The following is a 19928-nucleotide window of genomic DNA, read 5'->3' on the forward strand; positions in this document are numbered from 1 at the left end:
CACAAACCTGCAACCTGAGAATGTATGTCAGCCATCCCTACCCCCGGTAGTCACCATCAGACTCCTGGAAAATCGGGGTAGGCGCTACATAAGTAATTTTTCTTCTTCACTAATGTGCGCTGATGAAGCTGCACTGACAGGCAATGATAGGCGGCACTGATTGGCACTGATAGGCTGCATTGATGGGCACTGATAGGCTGCACTGATGGACATTGATAAGGCTGCATTGATGAGCACTGACAGGCGGCACTGTTGGGCACTGATAGGCGACACTGGTGGGCACTAATAGGCAGCACTGGTGGGGACTAATAGGCGGCACTGGTGGGCACTGATAGGCTGCACTGATGGGCACTGATAAGGCGGCACGATGGGCTGCACTGATGGGTATTGATAAGGCTGCATTGATGGGCACTGATATGCTGCACTGGTGGGCACTGATAGGTGGCACTGATGGGCACTTATAGGTTGCACTGATGGGCACTGATAAGACTGCATTGATGGGCACTGATAGGCGGTACTGATGAGCACTGATAGACTGCACTGATGGCAACTGATGAGGCTACATTGATGGCACTGATAGGCGGCACTGATTGACACTGATAGGGCTGACCTAATTATCAGTGTAAACAATGTTCTTCCAGGCTTGCCGGTTAAAGATTCTCCTTTCCTCCCACAGACACAGCATGGCAGGAAGGACTTCTGATAACCGGCTAGTCTGTGTTGCATGTGATCAGCTGTGATTGGACACAGATCATCACATGGTATAGGGTCACAGAGCAGTCACACAGCATGCTGCTCCAGGGGGTGCACAGGAGGAGGGGTTCATGGAGAACATCCCAGAATTGGATGACAGCACTGTAGCCATCTTTTGGCTAAAATGTGGTGGGGAAGGTTTTACATAAAACTATTCTGTTTTCATTACATATCTTATTATAGACCCAGTTATATCATTACTGGGTCTCTCTGCTTCTGCAATGCAGATCTTGGTAGGTGAGAGGGGCTGGCAGGGGTCCGTACAGAGCTTTCTGAGAACATCACAGCACCCGGCCTCAGTACTCCTCTCAAGAACCCTCAGACCTGATACAAACAGCGGGCTGTCTCTTGGGAGCAGTAATGCAAATATCAAATGCTTTCATCGGTGGATGTTAGTCTGGAGAAGTGGGCTGCAGATCACCCTAGGTAACACCAGCATGTGAGCCTCCATGATTGAAAGAACTGGAATCCTATGAATGAAAGAGCCGGGACAAGGACTAGCTCAGGGATATTCAAACTTTCCAAATGAAGGGCCAGTTTACTGTCCTTCAGACTTTAGAGGGGCCAGACTGTGGCCTCTTTGAGTAGAAAAGGTCCTGACGCCAGTGGGAAAAAACGAATGACCCATCATTGGTGTCATTGGGAGGAATTGTGCCCCATCATTGGGAGAAATTGTGCCCCATAGTTGGTGTCATTGGGAGGAATTGTACATCTTCATTAGTGTCAGTGGGGGGAACTATGCCCCATTGTTGCTATCATTGGGAGGAATTGTGCCCCATTATTGGTGGCATTGGGAGGAATTGTGCCCCATCATTAATGTCATTGGGCCCTATAATTGTTGGCAATGGGAGGAATTGTGCCCCACCCTTGGTGTCATTGAGAAGAGTTGTGCTTCTTCATTGGTGATGTGTTGTCAAAAATGCTGTGTATCCATTTTGTTGGATGTTGTGGTGCTTCGACAGCCTATTTTTTTAAGTAGGCTTCCTTAAAACCAAGCACGTTACATGTACAAGTGAATGTAAGAGATGACATCACTAAGGGAGCTAGGGAGGAGGTGGAGGTAGAGGTAGGTAGAGGTAGAGCTCCAATGGGATGAAGCTAAGGGGAAAATAATACTGGGAGTATGCTATAGGCCACCTAACCTGAGGGAGGAGGCGGAGGTGGACCTCCTATCACAATTTAGATTAGCAGCAAGGATAGGACGTGTCATCATAATGGGGGATTTTAATTATTCAGACATAGACAGGGCAGAGGGAACCACACGTTTGTCTAAGGCTCACCAGTTCCTAAATGTCTTGCAGGACAATTTCATGGGTCAGATGGTAAATGCCCCAACTAGAAATAAAGCATTACTAGATCTATTGATTACCAACAATACAGACCTTATCACGGATGTGGAAATACAGGGCAATTTAGGAAACAGCGATCACAGGTCAATTGGCTTCAGTAAAAATCACACAATAGGAAACGTAAGCGGAATACAAAGACACCAAATTTCAAAAGAGCCAACTTCCCTAAACTACGAACCTTGTTAAAAGGCATAAATTGAGATTAAAATCTTAGGAACAAAGAACATGGAGGAGAGATGGTTTGCTTTAAGAGCATATTAAATAAGGGCATTAGCCAATGCATCCCATTGGGTAATAAATTTAAAAGAGCAAACAAAAGTCCAGGATGGCTTAACTTCAATGTAAAAATGCATATAAAAGCAAAGGAGAAGACCTTCAAAAATACAAGGTTCAGGAATCATCATCAGCATTCAGACTTTATAAAGATTGCAATAAGATATGTAAGGGTGCAATTAGGGTGACTAAGATAGAACATGTAAGACACACAGCCGATGAGAGCAAAAAAAAAGTATGTAAACAGTGGGAAGGACAGACCATATTGGCCCCATAAAGATTGAGGAAGGATATCTGGTTACAAAGGATGGGGAGATGACGAAGGTATTGAATTTATTCTTCTCTTCAGTCTTCACAAGAGAATCTACGGGGCTTTATTAACGAAAACTGCAGTGCTTATCCTCATGACACACCACAGGAAGCACACTCATGGCTAACAGAGGATAGAATTATGAATAGACTTGGGAAACTTAACATTAATAAATCACCGGACCGGATGGCTTGCACCCGAGGGTACTTAGGGAACTCAGTCAAGTAATTGCCAGACTATTGTTCCTAATTTTTACTGACAGTATACTGACTGGAATGGTACCAGGGGATTGGAGAAAAGCCAATGTAGCACCAATATTTAAAAGGGCCCAAAATATATCCCTGGGAATTACAGACCAGTTTGCCTAACATCAATAGTATGCAAGCTCTTAGACGGGATGATAAGGGACTATATACAAGATTTTAGTAATGAGAACGGTATCATTAGCAGTAATCAGCATGGATTCATGAAGAATCATTCTTGCCAAACCAATCTATTAACCTTCTATGAGGAAGTGAGTTGCCATCTGGATAAAGGAAGGCCCGTAGACGTGGTGTATCTGGATTTTGCAAGAGCGTTTGGCACAGTTCCCCATAAATGTTTACTGTACAAAGAAAGGTCCATTGGCATGGACCATAGGGTAAGTACATGGATTGAAAACTGGCTGCAAGGGTGAGTTCAGAGGGTGGTGATAAATGGGGAGTACTCGGAATGGTCAGGGGTGGGTAGTGGGGTCCCTCAGGGTTCTGTGCTGGGACTAATCCTATTTAATTTGTTCATAAACGACCTGGAGGATGGGGATGGGGTAAATAGTTCAATCTCTGTATTTGCGGATGATACTAAGCTAAGCAGGGCAATAACTTCTCTGCAGGATGTGGAAACCTTGCAAAAAGATCTGAACAAATGAATGGGTTGGGCAACTACATGGCAAATGAGGTTTAATGTAGAAAAATGTAAAATAATGCATTTGGGTGGCAAAACTATAAATGCAATTTATACACTGGGGGGAGAACCTCTGGGGGAATCTAGGATAGAAAAGGACCTGGGGGTCCTAGTAGATGATAGGCTCACCAAGCTGCTGCTAACAAAGCAAACAGAATATTGGCATTAAAAAGGGGATCAACTCCAGAGATAAAATTATAATTCTCCCGCTCTACAAGACTCTGGTCCGGCCGCACCTGGAGTATGCTGTCCAGTTCTGGGCACCAGTCCTCAGGAAGGATGTACTGGAAATGGAGCGACCACAAAGAAGGGCAACAAAGCTGATAAAGGGTCTGGAGGATATTAGTTATGGGGAAAGGTTGCAACCACTGAACTTACTCTCCCTGGAGAAGAGAAGAGAAGAGAAGAGAAGAGAAGAGAGGGGATATGATTTAAATTGACAAATACCATACTGGTGACCCCACCATAGGGATAAAACTTTTTTGCAGAAGGGAATTTAACAAGACACGTGGCCACTCATTAAAAATTTTAAGTGCACCCCCATGCATCTACAATGCACCTACAGCGCCATGTGGTTCATACGTTTTTAGAGTCAGAGACATATTTTCTGCATTTTCAATGCGCAAAAAAAAACAAAAACACATTTGAGCTTGCTTGCACCTGTAGGTGTGAATCAAGCCTTATGCCCAACATAAAATGCACTGCAAAATTATGTATTTCGAAATATCATGATATTATTTCTAAATATATTTTATAAATATTTTCACCCAATATTCACTCAATGTTCACCCAGGATTCACCGATTTTTCCAGTATCCTCTTTCCCACCGCGCTATAGCTGAAAATGATGGCTACAGCGCAGTCGCACAATTCCAAGAGGGCATCTACTGACGTCCTCCCGAGAATGAGCTTCCTGTGTGCCCCCTGGTGGGCAGCTCTAGGTTTTGTGAGGCATTCGGCCAGTGATGGCGAACCTTGGCACTCCAGATGTTTTAGAACTACATTTCCCATGATGCTCAACTACACTGCAGAGTGCAGGAGCATCATGGGAAATGTAGTTCCAAAACATCTGGGGCGCCAAGGTTCGCCATCACCGCCTTAGGCAAACCTTAGACATGAGGCCCCACTAACTCCCATAATGGGAAAAATAATTCAAGCGATAAAAATTAACGGTATAACTTGCATATATTAAGAGCATTAAATCCTATGAATTATGAATTTACAGTTTCTAGAACTTTCTCTAACCAATTATTTTTTAATCAAATATATATATACACTGCATATATATTATATTACAAATATATATATATATTACACGCACACAAATATAGATAACATTTGTGCAGCTGCTACTAGCAATATGTTTAAGGTATAACAAGAGTCAAAACCATATTTCTCCTTTTACATGAAGGCCAGGTTAATATAACCCAACACAGAGTTCCCCCTTACATCAGAGTTTCCCCCTTACAGTGCAAGGGGGAAATTTGATGTAAGGGGGAATGTTGCAGACTTTGGTGTAAGGGGGACCTCTGATGTAAGGAGGGGCTCTGGTGACGAGATCACCTTATATCAGAGTTCCCCTTTATGTCATTGTCCACAGAGTTCCAACTTGCATTTAAAATGGAAACTCTAATGTGGGGAGAACTCTGGTCACCATAGAGCACCATCCGCTGAGTGAATGCACAAGGTAAAGGGGGGGGCTTACTGATATATAACGGGGAACCTTTATATCAGTACCCCCTTACCTTACTGTATTCACTGCCCCCTATATCAGCAATTACCCCTGAGACTGGCCTTGCTACACTGTTACTGACCACCACTCAGGTGCACCGTGCAGGGCTCAGTCAGATGCAGAGATACTAGAGTAGACAGCCAGAGACTGCAAACATGATACAAGAGATGGTCAGAGACTGCAGAAATGATACAAGAAATGGTCAGAGACTGCATACATGATACAATAGATGGTCAGAGACTGCAGATATACTACAGGAAATGGTCAGAGACTGCATACATGATACAAGAGATGGTTAGAGACTGCATACATGATACAAGAGATGGTCAGAGAGTGTGCGGACATGATACAGGAGATGGTCAGAGACTGCAGATATGATATGGGAGATGGTCAGAGACTGCAGACATGAAACAAGAGATGGTCAGAGACTGCAGATGTGATACAGGAGATGATCAGAGACTGCAGACATGATACAGGAGATGGTCAGAGAGTGTGCAGACATAATTGGGCTGAAATTGCACGGGGGTCACATGTGCATTGCACAGAACGCACAGCATGTTCCTGTGTTTGGGCACCTGGAGCAATTGTGCACATGACTTGTGGGGTGCCAAGGGCCCCCTCGGTGGCAGACATTATCTCTTTGATTGAGGGGGGGAGAGGATATGTGCTAAGGGGGGTGGATTTCATATCCAAGCCTCCTTGTAGCATAAGTCCTAAAGTGCCCCCTAAAATAGATCCTCTCCCCCCAAATCATTCAAAGTGAACTGTAGGCTTGCCCCCCCCTCCTCTGGAAACTCACTTGCATTAGTTCAAGCAGGCTCAGACGAGCAGCTTTGTCTTGGCAGTGTGGCCTCTCCCTCCTCCTCTGTGTACACAGGAAACATCACACAGCAGGAAAAGGAGGGGCGGGTTCAGTTCACTCCATGGACTCTGTGTGTGTCAGGCAGCTGGGGACTGGGGGAGAGATGTCCGCTGACTCAGCTCTCTTTGCGGTAAAAAGTAGAGCTTGCGGGCAGCGTGCGGGAACAAAAATAGCCCGCACGCATGCTGGAAAGGGTGAGGTATAGGTAAATTAGGCAGCTATGGGGCCCCTAGGATTTGCGAGGCCTGAGGCGGTTGCCTAATTTGCCTAATTAGAGAGCCGCCTCTGTTGGGAAGGATCTGTGATCACGGTGTGCCTGGACACAGCTCATCAGAAAGGGGGGTAAAGGGCCAATCAAATCGGCCCTTTATCATGTGATCAGCTATGTCCAATCACAGCTGATCACATGTAAACACACTTGCCGCGTTGTCACAGTGTGAGGAGAGGAGAGGCAGTAACCGGCAAGTGTGACAGGGGGCATATTCCGGGCATCGGTGCCCTGATTATCAATGATGCCCATCAGTGCCCATCAGTACTGCTTATCAGTCCCTATCAGTACCGCCTATTTGTGTCCATCAGTGCCATTCATCAGTACTGCCCATCAGTGCCCGTTAGGGATGAGCTTGATGTTCGCCCATTTGCCGAAGCGTGAACATTATGGGGCGTTTGTGGCAAATTAGAGCACTGCGGAACACCCCATAATGCACTGCGAGATTGCAGTGCATTGCTGTATGATGATTGGCCAAAGCATGCACCTGACCTGCATGCTTTGGCTAATCACAGCGCCCTCTGCTAAGAGAACCATAATTGGCCAAAGGCAGGGTGCCTTTGGCCAATCAATGCTCATGGGGACTGAGTCCACACCCCACACTATATAAGGCTGTTTACACGGCGGCCGTGTGTAGTGTTGTTGGTGTGGACAGAGCGATAGCTTGATTTAGATTAAGCAGGCAGGTTATTCAGTTAGTGGCAGTGTATTTGATATATATATATATATATATATATATATATATATATATATATATATATATATACAGTCAGTCTAATATATACGTATATATATATACTGTATATATATATATATATATATATATATATATATATATATATATATATATATATATATATATATATATATATATATATATATATATACATCCAGTGTAGACTATATCTACAGTGCATTCCGTGGTGTACTATTTCTATTTCTACAGTGCAGCCATTGTACAGTTTCTAATACAGTGCAGGCAGTGTACACAGTGTCTAATACAGTGTAGTGTGGTGTTACAAAACAAAATATTCATCATGTCCACAAGGCCACCAAGGAGATGCAGATGCTCACAGGCCACTAAAAGAGGGCAAGCAGCCTTTGTGTCTACAGTCAACAGTGATGGTCGTGGACATGGTGCATCCTCTGCAGGGGCCTTGGAGCACACTTGTCCTTTTTTTCTGCTGCTGGCTGTGTTATTGAACATGCAGAAGAGTTGGTGGAGTGGATGACAAAGCCGTCCTCATCCTCATTATCCTCTGTCACCCAGGCTCAGAGTAGTTTGTCTTCCAACGCAGCTGCCAAAGCGGCTTATTGCATCGGGCAGTCATGTTCCCCCAGCTTCAGCATACTGTCAAGTTTGCTCCAGTGACGAGGAGGGAGGGGATGATGAGGTCACTGACTGTACTTGGGTGCCTGAGAGGAGGAGGCACAACTCCAATGAGGCAGGATGTCCTCTAGGGGGCAGCTTAAGGGCAGCCACCCTATTGCATTACACTGCAGAGCTCCACAGGTTTCGGAGCGGTGCTGACTCCCCACTCACTTTTAAAAGTTCCTTGGTGTGGGCCTTTTTCGATACTTGTGCAGCAGATCGCACCATTGCTGTTTGCAACCTATGTCTGAAGCGGATCAAGCGTGTCCAGAACAGCAGCCGCTTGGGCACCACATGCTTGACCAGACATATGATGACCTGCCATGCAGTCCCTTGGCAACAGCACTTGAAAGACCCACATCAAAGAAAAAGACAGACTTGTTCTTGCTCCTGATCAGTGCCCATCAGTGCGGCCTATCAGTGCCCATTAATGCTGCCTATTAGTGCCCGTCAGTGCCGCATATTAGTGCCCATCAGTGCCACCTCATCAGTACCCTTCAGTGCAGCCTATCAGTGCCCATTAGTGGAACCTATCAGTAAAAAATTAACTATTTATAAAATATTATGCTTACCTACTAAAAAATGTTTTTGTTTGTTTAGAAAAAAAAACTGTTGTGATTAAATACCAAAATAAAGCTCTATTTGTGTGAAAAAAAGTTAATTTGGGTACAGCGGTGCATGACCGCTCAATTGTCATTCAAAGTGTGACAGCGCTGAAAGCTGAAAATTGGCCTGGGCAGGAAGGGGGTGAAAGTGCCCGGTATTGAAGTGGGTATAAACTGTGTGAATCTTGAGTAAAAATGTTGATAAATGGGCCCATGATTTCCCACTAAGGGCTTATATGCTGTAGGTTTTTAGCTCAATGTGATAGTTTTTATTTTATTTTATTTTTTAAACAAATGCCAAAATTGCTGAGCTTTATTTCTGATCAGTCGGCCAGGGTCATTTCAATACAAAAACATAAAAGTAGCCCATTCAGTTATTACATCTCTACTGTGACCAAGCTTGTTACAGAATAACAATACTCACTCGTCAAAGTCATCTCACCAGATTTAAAATATCTTCAGCAATATCCTAAAAGCGGACATCACCGATAACCACGCCCCCCATTCTATAAATGTAAAAAAAGCCACAGTAAAATGTTAAAACTTTAATTGATGGACTAATCCCATTTTTTGGGTTAGAAGTTGATCATGTGAAGTCTTTCTCAAATTCTCATAGGGTCATTCTTCACCTGTGGATTGAGAGCTGGTGGTTAGATGATGTGACAGGGAGCACAGGCCCCACCCCTGAGGATCGCAGAGAGCAAGTTTCTGCCTGTTTCTTTATGGTGACCTTCTTCTTCCATAGTTGGTGGTCGGGTGGACTTCCAAGACTTTGTGGATTTGATGACTCCAAAGCTGCTGGAGGAGACGGCAGGGATGATTGGCGTGAAGGAACTCAGAGATGCCTTCAAAGAGGTGAGAAGGTTTTATGAACCGGCATGGAATGTACGGAAACATCTAATGCAGATACTGTATGTTGTGGATGTAAGAAGGAACATTTAGAAATGAATGTGTGAGCGATTTCCGCATGGGTGCTCAAGCTGTGGCCCTCCAGCTGTTGCAAAACTACAAGTCCCATCATGCCTCTACCTTTGGGAGTCATGCTTGTAACTGTCAGCCTTGCAATGCCTCATGGGTTTCGTATTTCTGGAGAAGCTGGAGGACCACAGGTTGAGCACCTATGAGAGGGTTCTGTACAAGGCACTGATATATGAAAGTTAGAAAAAAAAACGCATGGTTTGCATGGCACATACGTTTACATGTGTAAGCATCCCTATGAATATATGTGTGTAATCATTTCAGAATGTTTCTTCTGGCTCTCACAATTGAAACGGGTGTGGTTTAGGCAGGTTTTGATCCATATGTACAGCAAATACTGACTAATAATGCAGACTTTTGTATTTTTTTTTTTTATTGATATGAACACATCGCTAGTTTACTGCCCAGATGGGTTCAAGTGATTAAAATATTTGCATATTTATTGGGTTTGTTGGGCCTTTTCCACACAGGTGGTACTTTCGACTGCCCTCTGAAAAGCGGTCTGTAGTGGAATGCTTTTTACAGGGCAGCAGAAATATTAATATTTGAAGTATATTGCTGCGTACACACAATCAGATTTTCCGACAACAAAAACCGTGGATTTGTTTTCCAACGGACGTTGGCTCCAACTTGTCTTGCATACACACGGTTACACAAATGTTGTCAGAAAATCCGAACGTCAACAACACGTGCGACGAGCCGAGAAAAATGAAGTTCAATAGGCAGTGCGGCTCTTCTGCTTGATTCCGAGCATGCGTGGACTTTTGTGCGCCGGACTTGTGTACACACGATCGGAATTTACGACAACAAGCTCACATCAAACATTTGTTGTCGGAAATTCCGATCGTGTGTACGCACGGTTGCTGTGCGGCCCCATTGACTTCAATGGGAGAGTTTGCGAGTGGTGGGCACCGATGAGGTGTGGACAATGTCAGTCGTTTTTTTTGGTGGGGGGGTTTTACAATTTTTTTTTGTTTTTTTTACAATTTTTTTTTTACAATAATTTTTTAACTATTTTTTACAATTTATATATTTTTTGTTATTATTTTTTTGCAATTTTGCAATGCTTTTTTTTGGGGGGGGGGAGTGGACGGTGTCAGTGTTTGTTTTATTTTATTTCTTATTATTTTTACAATTTAACCTTTAAAGTGGTTAGTCTCTTCTGCCTTTGTTGTTGTTTTAACTTTGGATAGTAAAACATTTTTTTCTGCCAGTAAATACCTTATATAGCCCACTTCCTGCTTCTTGTCTGGTCATTAGTCTAGGCTTATTATGACATCATGCACGGCTCTCTCTTTTACTCTCACTCTCATGAGAGTTTTCCAGGAAGGGAGGGGGGATAAGTCATAAGAGAGCCAATGAGAGCTGCAGGGCTGGAGGTGTGCCTCTGTGTGTCTCTTTAAATCCAGGAAGTGGAAAAGGCAGCAGCTTCAACTGCCCACAGTTAAAATGGACACAGCCAGACTCAGTGGAGGGAGATTTCTGCAGCATATTTGGCAAGTACTGAATCACAGTATATTGTATATAAAATAATATGCAAAGTGGTTGGAGGGAAGCTTCAGAAAGGCAAAGATGTTTTTATTACAGATTATGTGAGCAGACTGTATGTATTTATTACAATTCTTTATTTTTATTTTTTATCAGCCCTGTTGGGGTGGTGGCTTTGGTGAGATATCAGGGTTCTAAACAGACCCCTGACATCTCCCTTTTGAGACAGGGAAAGGGACTGAGCACACAGATTCCCCAGTCCTCAGCTGCACTGAAGATGAATGGAGAGGAGACAGCGGCTCCTCTCCATTCATAAACTGAAGCATCGGAAACACAGATTACGATGCTCAGCTATGAATGGACAGAGTCAGTAATCACTGACTGTGCATTCAGAAAATGAAGGAGCCGGTAAATTACATATTTACCGGCTCCTTCCTCCACTCTACATCCTGACAGAGCCAGGACAAGGGGGACCAGAGGAGGACCTGGAGAGAGCGAGAAGCACATGGAGGGGAGCCGGAAGAGTACACAGGGGATGATCGGTGCGGCGGTGCAGGGGGGGTTACAAGCACCGATCTCTCTGTGTGACTTTCAATAAAACAGCTGACAGCAGCGGGAGGGAGAAGAGGAGGAGCGGCTGTCAGCTGCTTTATTGAAAGCCACACAGAGAGATCGGTGCTTGTAACCCCCACCACCGCACCGATCATCTGTGAGGCCGTATTTTTTTTTTTATGTTAATTATTAATTCATTTAATTATTGTAATGTTTTTTTTTTTTACTTAATTTATTACATGTAATTTAATTAAATTAAAAACAGATATTATTAATTTCATTATTGTATTTAAAAAAATAGTAGTAATAATAAAAATCAAAGTAATAATACATTTAAACAAGTAATAATAAATAAACATATTTGGGCTTGAATATCACGAAGTGGCATTTACATTTCAGATTTACTTCAGGTTTTTATTCCTATGTGTCTCCCCCGACTATCTGTCCTGGTGACCATTGTCAAAAAGATTCAAAAAATTATTGAAAATCCAAAATCCTAAAGCTGTCACTGATGGGGATACCTGTTCTGGTGGCAACTGTACATTAGAGGATTTCCCCTCACTTTGAAGAGATTCCCACTCACTTCCTGCTGTGTCTCCAGAACAGGAAGTAAAGGGCAATCTTCTCAATGGTCACACTCAGTGAAAAAATACTTAACGAGGTTTAATAATCCCCTACTGTATCTATTTATTGTTAAAGGTTTATATACACTGTAAGTCCTTGAAGACCTAATGCCTTATATAAAGAACCTTTCATTACATAGTTGCTGCAGAGATTGTACAATCAGATTGTAGCGTGTATGATCAGCTTTCGTCAGAATAAATAGAATAAATAAATTTTCTTGTCTCTTCCCAGTTTGATGCTAATGGAGATGGAGAGATCACCTTGGAGGAGCTACAGCAAGCCATGCAAAGACTTCTAGGAGAGAAGCTGACCAATAATGAAATTGCTGACGTAGTGAGAGAAGCTGATCTGAACGGGGATGGCACGGTGGACTTTGAAGGTAATCTCTTTGTCCGGGACTCTAACCCCCGACACCTTCTCCAGCCTCCTTTTGACTCTGTTCTTTGCCTTCACAGAGTTTGTCCGGATGATGTCACGTTGACCTTTCACCTTTTTATGCCTGATATGAATGCCGCCTGTGACCGATGTTGCCGACTGTCCTTGAGAAGGTGGACGTTACACAGAATGTCTCAACTCAAGTCATCTCATCTCATGATCTAGGCCAAAATAGGAACCCATGTAAATGTGTTATATATAATATTCACCCCCTCGTCTATGACATCCATTCATAGATATCGAAGAGCTTTTGTGTATCAATAAAGTTGATTTTTGTAGATTTTTGCCTGTATGTGGATTATTTTAATATGTATAAATAGGTATATCTATATATACACTATATTACCAAAAGTATTGGGATGCCTGCCTTTACACGCACATGAACATTAATGGCATCCCAGTCTTAGTCCGTAGGGTTCAATATTGAGTTGGTCCACCATTTGCACCTATAACATCTTCAACTCTTCTGGTAAGGCTGTCCACAAGGTTTAGGAGTGTGTCTGGGATTGTGGGGTATGAGAATGTTTGACCATTCTTCCAGAAGCGCATCTGTGAGGTCAGGCACTGATGTTGGAGGAGAAGGCCTGGCTCACAGTCTCCATTTATCCCAAAGGTGTTCTATAGGGTTGAGGTCAGGACGGTCAAGTTCTTCCACCCCAAACTTGTTCATCCGTGTTGTGATGGACATTGCTTTGTGCACTGGTCCAAATAATTTGGTGGAGGGAGGATTATGGTGTTGGGTTGTTTTTCAGGGGTTGGGCTTGGCCCCTTAGTTCCAGTGAATCGAACTCCTAAGGCAGTTTCAGGATGGCCCTTCCTGTTCCAACATGACTGCACACCAGTACGCAAAGCAAGGCAGGCGTCCCAACACTTTTGATAATATGATAATATAGTGTGCATATATATATATATATATATATATATATATATTCTGATATAGAGAACAACTTTCTGTTCACTTTGGATGGTATGGAAGGTTTATTTAAAAGAAAAGAACGCAAAGTAAAGTGACGATTAGAAAGTAGAGAGATTAGGACGCATGTAGAGGTCAAATATAGTTAAAGAGGAAGTAAACCCTGATGGGTTTTACTTCCTCTTTGTTTCCCTGCAAAGGTAAAGCATAATGGACTACTGTGCATCACATAGTAGCCCATTATGTGTCACTTACCTGACACAGGAGCCAGCGAAGTCACCGCTGTCCCCTCTTCCACAGAGCGTCCATCTTCTTTCCGGGTATCGTGGCTCCGGCGCTGTGATTGGCTGGAGCCGCGATGACGTCACTCCCGCGCATGCACACGGGAGCCGCCACTAACGGCATGTCACCGTTAGCAGCGGCATGCTCAGTGCCCCTGCGTGCTGCTGTCTGCGGCGCATGCACCGTAGACAGCGGTGCCTGTCTTTTTGCAAATATCTCCAAAACCGTATAGGTTTAGGAGATATTTCTTGGACATACAGGTAAGCCTTAATCCAGGCTTACCTGTAGGTCAAAGTGGTCTGTAAGGGTTTACAACCACTTTAATGTTTCAAGACTTATCGTCTTTGCCAAAAACGAAGGATTCTATTCTTCAGTCACTTACAACCTACCAAAATGTATCATTTTACATTTTAACACCATTATAATAGACATTCATTTCTTATATTTTGGAACACCTTATCAGCTTTACCATGACCTAGACTCTGAAATGCTTTTCTGTAGAATATTAGGACACTTAAGCTGCTCATACTGTAGTAGAATTTAATTTTAAATTTTAGGTTTTAAGAAGGTTTTGATTTTCTAATCATTAGGGGGTTAAATCGACAATCATTTTGGACTGCAGTTTTGAGAAAATTGGAAGGAGCAAGATGAACAAATGAATTTCTAATAGTGTATGTGGCTTTTGTTTGAGGACAGTTCATTCATTCCAAAATTAAATATTGAAAGCAAATTACATTTTTAAGTGCTTTGGAACAACATTCATCAAGTCAGAGGCTAACTAGAACCTTCAGGGCCCCGATGCAAAAAACCATGAAGGGCCCCCTGACCCCCAGACAGGGCTCTTTTCTCTGAGCCCGGTGGCGGAACAACAGGGCCCGGTCGCAAGTGGGTGGCTGCATATAAAGGAATCGATTTCTCCCCGCTTCTCCTCCTCTCCCTCCCACAGGCGTTCAGCGGCTGCAGGAGGAAAATGGAGAGATGGGTTCCTCTATGTCGGTGTTTCTCAAACTTTTTCCAGTCAGGGCACCCTTCAAATATACCCCTAGGTGAATGGGGCTGCACTGCAACCACTCTGCAACTGTGTGCATTGCATGCAGTTGCAGCATAGTGATGATGCATTTAGGAGGTTAAAACAGGCGGTCAGGAGGCAACATATCTTTACCGGCTGTCATATGCCTCTGAAAAGCGATCTGAGCATGGATCACTTTTCAGAGGAACAGCATTTTTTTGCTGGTACTATGAACAAGTAAAAAAAAAAAAAAAATAGGTTCTGATTGTACAGATATAGGGGGTCAGAATTAAAAGCGCGTATATAAAATGTGCATACATACATGTAAACACACACACACATACTACATACACATATACTGCATATATACATACACACACACACATATATGTAAATGCACATATAAACCGGTGGCAGCTGGTGCTCAAAATTTTTAGGGGGGCAAAAGCAAACTGCAAAATTCTGAAAAAAAACATAATTTGCAGCCACTGTGCCCATCAATTGCAGCCACCATGCCCATCAAACGCTACCACTGTGCCAATCAAAAGCCGACACTGTGCCATCAAATGGCACGCCACCACTGTGACCATCAAGTGCCACCACTGTGCCATCAAATTCCACCACTGTGCCATCAAATACCGCCACTGTGCCCATTAAATGCCACCACTGTGTAATCAAATGCTGCCAGTGTGCCCATTAAATGCTGCCACTGTGCCCATCAAACGCTGCCACTGTGCCCATCAAACATTGCCACTGTGCCCCTTTGGAAGTCTGCCACTGTGTCATCAAATGCCACCACTGTGCCATCTAATGCCGCCACTGTGCCCATCAAATACTGCCACTGTGCCCATCAAACTCTGCCACTGTGCCATCAAATGCCACCATTGTGCCATCAAATGCCACCACTTTGCCCATAAACCGGTGTGTGCCCATTAAATGCTGCCGGTGGGGCATCAAATGCTGAAACTGTGCCATCGAATGCCGCCACTGTAAAATCCCCCGCCCGTTTGCCGTCTTCCCTCCCCCTTGTACTGCCCGGCACTTACTTGTCTCAGTGGGGCAGCGAGTGACGTCCACGAGCGGGGCCCTCCATGCATCTGCCGTCCTCATCTCTCGTCCTCTCCTCCTGATAGACATCCAATAGCTGCGCCTATTGTTTCAGCCAATCAGTTGATGGGTAAAAGACACGCACACCTGATTGGGGGAGAATATTGTGAATAAAGTGAATATTAATTTGCTTTTCTAACACACCTGGGTGGACTGTGAGCGTCAAGCATGGCACGTGCAGTTCACCTATTTTGAAGCCTATTAGAGCCTATGGCTCTAATCAGGTGCTTCAAAAACACCCCCCGCCGCTGTAATTCAGGCGCCCGAAAAGGGGGCCGGACACCTAAATATGGGGGTGGCAGCGGTGGCCATGGATATCCATTGGTCATAGAGGGGGTGGCTGGAGAGAGAGGGGCGATGCCCATGCGCCCTTATGGACGCACCGTCACTGATAAACACATGCACATAGACATACATGCACACTCACATACATACATATGCACACACAAACACACACACATACATGCACACACATATAAACACACATACAGTAGATAGAGTCTTATAAAAAACTGCAGACCTTTTCAGAGGTGTGATGATATCCACATGGGATGAAACATGTCAGGCTGGCTGATGCAAGCGCGTTATATACCGCGGATCTTTATATGTTCTGATGTTGCTGTTGTCCTGTAAATAGACTACAATACATTTTTAAAGTGTTTTACCCTTACGGGCTTCACTATTGTTGCTCCTTTTCTTTCGTTCTGGCGATGATTGTTTAAATCCATACCCTGGTGTGAGTTCTGATGTTCCCTCCGATACTGATGTACCTGGTTAACCCTGTGATCCATCTATTAAGTTTGGAGTGTGCCATCCAAGTTTATTATTTACCGCCTGCATCGTATGATTATACGCCTGTTTTCTTTTCATCCTGGTAAGCAGATTGAGCGCACGTGGGTGTGGCGTGCTTTATATATGCACATTGAATCTTGGTGGAAGATTTACGTCACCTGTCTATGGACAATCACGTTTTTTTGTTCACATTTGTTTTTCCTGGACAATCACATTTAAAACTTTTGTTTAAGATTTTTTGTTCACATTTGTTTTTCATAGACAATCACATTTCAGCCGCCCCTGCCGCTCCTCCTATCGCAGAGTACAGGGGCCCTCAATGGCCCCCTGCAGCAAGGGGCCCGGTCAACATGGCGATCTCAGTGACCCCTATAATTCCGCCACTGCATCAAGTCATTTCATGTACGGAGAATTTTCACACGCCTGCTCACAAAAATATTTGTACGAACATGTGCTACTAGTGGGTGGCCACCTTAAAGTGCGGTGCCCCCTAAAAAAAAAAAAAAATTAAAAGTCAGCAGCTACAAATACTGCAGCTGCTGATTTTTAATAATCGGACACTTACCTGTCCCAGGGTCCAGTGATGCGGGGGAACGAAGCCTCCCCCCTCGTTCCCCGCTCCGCTCACGGCGCCGTCATTCTTACTGTGGGCACCCAGCTGTGGCTTCACAGCCGGACACCCACTGCGCATGCGCGAGTGGTGCAGAGCGCCGTGATACACTGCACAGTCATCTGGGACACGTGACAGGTCCCAAACGACTGTGCACCGTGAGGGGAAGTGATGTCCTCAGCCCGGGCAATGAAGAAGGCAGACTACGAGGGACCCCCTAGCAACAGGCATTTAGAGGTGAGTAAAAAACATTTTTTTTCCAATTATTTATTTATTTCTTTTTTAAGAATTTTAAACTATTTTTTTTTTTTTTTTTTGGTGGCAACACCACTTTAACTATCAGTCTGCAGGTTGCACAATAACACATTCCAAGGTCACTGTTCTAGTAACTTGTCTGCAAAATCATCCCAGCAAGCACACCTGTTATATTACGAACCTAACATTAGCATATAAGCACCTAAAACATTACATGCATTGAACATTAGTAAAGCATATAATAATTCTTTTTTTTTTATCAAGATAGATAGATAGATAGATAGATAGATAGATAGATAGATAGATAGATAGATAGATTTGGTAGGCCCGCGTGAAATGTGTGGCGTTTCACTTCCCCAATCCTACCATATAGCTTCATTCATATATGGGAATCGGAGCACCATCTGTTTTATATACTGGGTATTGTTGAGACTTTAGGGATTAGAGACATAATTGTATTTTACTACTGTTCATTCCTTTTCTCATTAAACATTAAGCCGCTTACTAGTCTCTTTAGATGCATTCACACCAGCACAGGACTTTAATGGAGTGCAGAGATACTGGTTTACTAGGCTTATCTTTGCTGGTGGATAGGAATGGATTCTGAATTTAATTAATTTTATTTTGCACTTTTTGTTTGTGTAATTGCTCCTCGACTATGTATATATTATTGATTTAATAAAGGTGCTTATATTTTTTGAATATCATTTGGTAGCGCAACCATTTTTTATAATTAGGGTAGAATTAAAATATTACAATTAATAATAAATATAATGTCATTTTTAAAATGAAGGGTTGCTTTGGTTACTCTGAGTAAAGGAATTTGGTATCAGGAGGGCTCAGGATTTCTATACAAGTCTATATGAGTACAAAACCTGCTTAAAGTAAGATAAAATAATGGTCAGAAGAAGGTCAACGGCAGGTTAATCACTCCTGTCAATGAATTTGACACAAGACCAAAGCCCGTTGACATGCGATCTAAGGAAATTGGCATGCATTTGTTTAATGCTGGGTCTTGGTTGGGTAACAGCTCACCTTTTTATTACCAAAGAATTTTATTATTGAGTTTTGTAGAAAAAATAAATGATTCAAAATGATTAAAACGCCCACACAGATGAACATCGGATAAATTACTGAGATGGTACATGTGAGAAAACAGGAGGAAATGAATAAACAACTGTGACCAAATTATTGCAACATCATATTCTAAGGTATCGTATTGCAGCTTGCAGGATGCATGACTAAAATTTTAGTTTTATGATAGACCTTAAAGTGGAAGTAAACCCATGGATTTAAACAGTTAAAAAAAAAAAAAAGGCATGCGGGAATGCTAACTGCACATTGGCTGTGCTCTCAGCCAAACTATCAAACCATCCAATGGCTGGTGTCATAACGAATCACATGTGCAGCACCATAGCAGTTGAAGATTAAACAGAGGCAGAGATGGCAGCTTCCTTGGCTGAAAACGATAGGGGAGTTTACTTCCACTTTAAGGAACCCTACATGAAATCCATTATTCACACACATTGTGAGAATTAACTTTAAAGCCCTTTGAGTTTAAAATATTATAAGCATGTTCAGAGCTGTGTTTTTCATTAGGCACCTGATGGCACAGTGCTTAGGCCTAAAAATAGTTTTGAGCCCCAGGAAATAAATTATTATTTTTTTAAGCAGAAATATCAATTGATTAGCACTAAAGTCAAAAGTCAAACTCCCCTCCTGCACAAGTTACATGTCAGGAGGCTTCACTACCTCTAGCCTGAGGCTCACCAAGTCTTGCCCTGAAGCTCACCAAATACTTCCCCTGAGGCTAAACACAGTTTCCCTAATGTTTGCCAAGACTTTGATGAGGCCTATCTAGCCCTACCCTAAGGCTCATAATGCCTTCACCTGAGACTCACCAAGCTTTCTGCTTAGGCCCACGAAGCCCCCCGAGTCACACCAAACATTCCCCCGAGGCTCCTCTAAACTGAGAAGAGTCAAGTACAGCCTCATCCATCCCTACTGTAATTCACCACATATTAACATGTTCAGGTCCAAAATGCCTCACCCCTATTCATACAGCCCTTCACTGTGCTCTTGTTCTATTCCTCAAGATCTAACTTGATGTCCTGAGGAAGCAGCATGAAGCTCCTTATGAAAACAGAGTACATATAATTGGATAACACCTCAAATTTATTGGGATTTTTAAGGCAATATAAAAAAAAAAGAGAAAATATATACTAAAATATATATGAAAAAATATATAAATGTTTATTACAACTATCAAAAGATATTACAAAACCACAATGATCCATAAAATAACAGTGTTGTGCTAACAGTTGTGTATGGCATAGAATGTTACTACATGCGTAGACTCTATCCAGCAAAACAGGCAGCTCTTTTCCTACGCGTTTCGAAAAATGTGCATTAACAATT

The 19928-nt window shown here is 43.1% G+C and overlaps 1 protein-coding gene and 1 long non-coding RNA gene across 4 annotated transcripts in view; one reads left to right on the plus strand and one right to left on the minus strand.

Annotated features, from left to right (window-relative positions):
• The window catches only part of CABP5 (calcium binding protein 5), a 25183-nt gene extending 12361 nt beyond the window's left edge, over positions 1-12822 (plus strand). For all 3 annotated transcript variants that reach the window (XM_077447463.1, XM_077447462.1, XM_077447464.1), the window contains exons 5-7: positions 9211-9320; positions 12339-12486; positions 12563-12822. In XM_077447463.1, the coding sequence (XP_077303589.1) occupies positions 9211-9320; positions 12339-12486; positions 12563-12588 (284 nt within the window). In that variant the 3' untranslated portion in view covers positions 12589-12822. The remainder of the gene's footprint in view (positions 1-9210; positions 9321-12338; positions 12487-12562) is intronic.
• LOC143923655 (uncharacterized) lies at positions 8712-16635 on the minus strand. The gene is made up of 3 exons (XR_013261743.1): positions 16374-16635; positions 15793-15940; positions 8712-9310 (listed from the first exon to the last, which is right to left on the minus strand). It is a non-coding gene; the product is annotated as an uncharacterized LOC143923655 (long non-coding RNA).
• Positions 16636-19928: the final 3293 nt, after the last annotated feature.

Source organism: Lithobates pipiens, unplaced genomic scaffold (genome assembly GCF_037356315.1).
Source record: "Lithobates pipiens isolate NorthernLeopardFrog02 unplaced genomic scaffold, aLitPip1_a1.2 Scaffold_22, whole genome shotgun sequence".
NCBI classification, from domain to species: domain Eukaryota; kingdom Metazoa; phylum Chordata; class Amphibia; order Anura; family Ranidae; genus Lithobates; species Lithobates pipiens.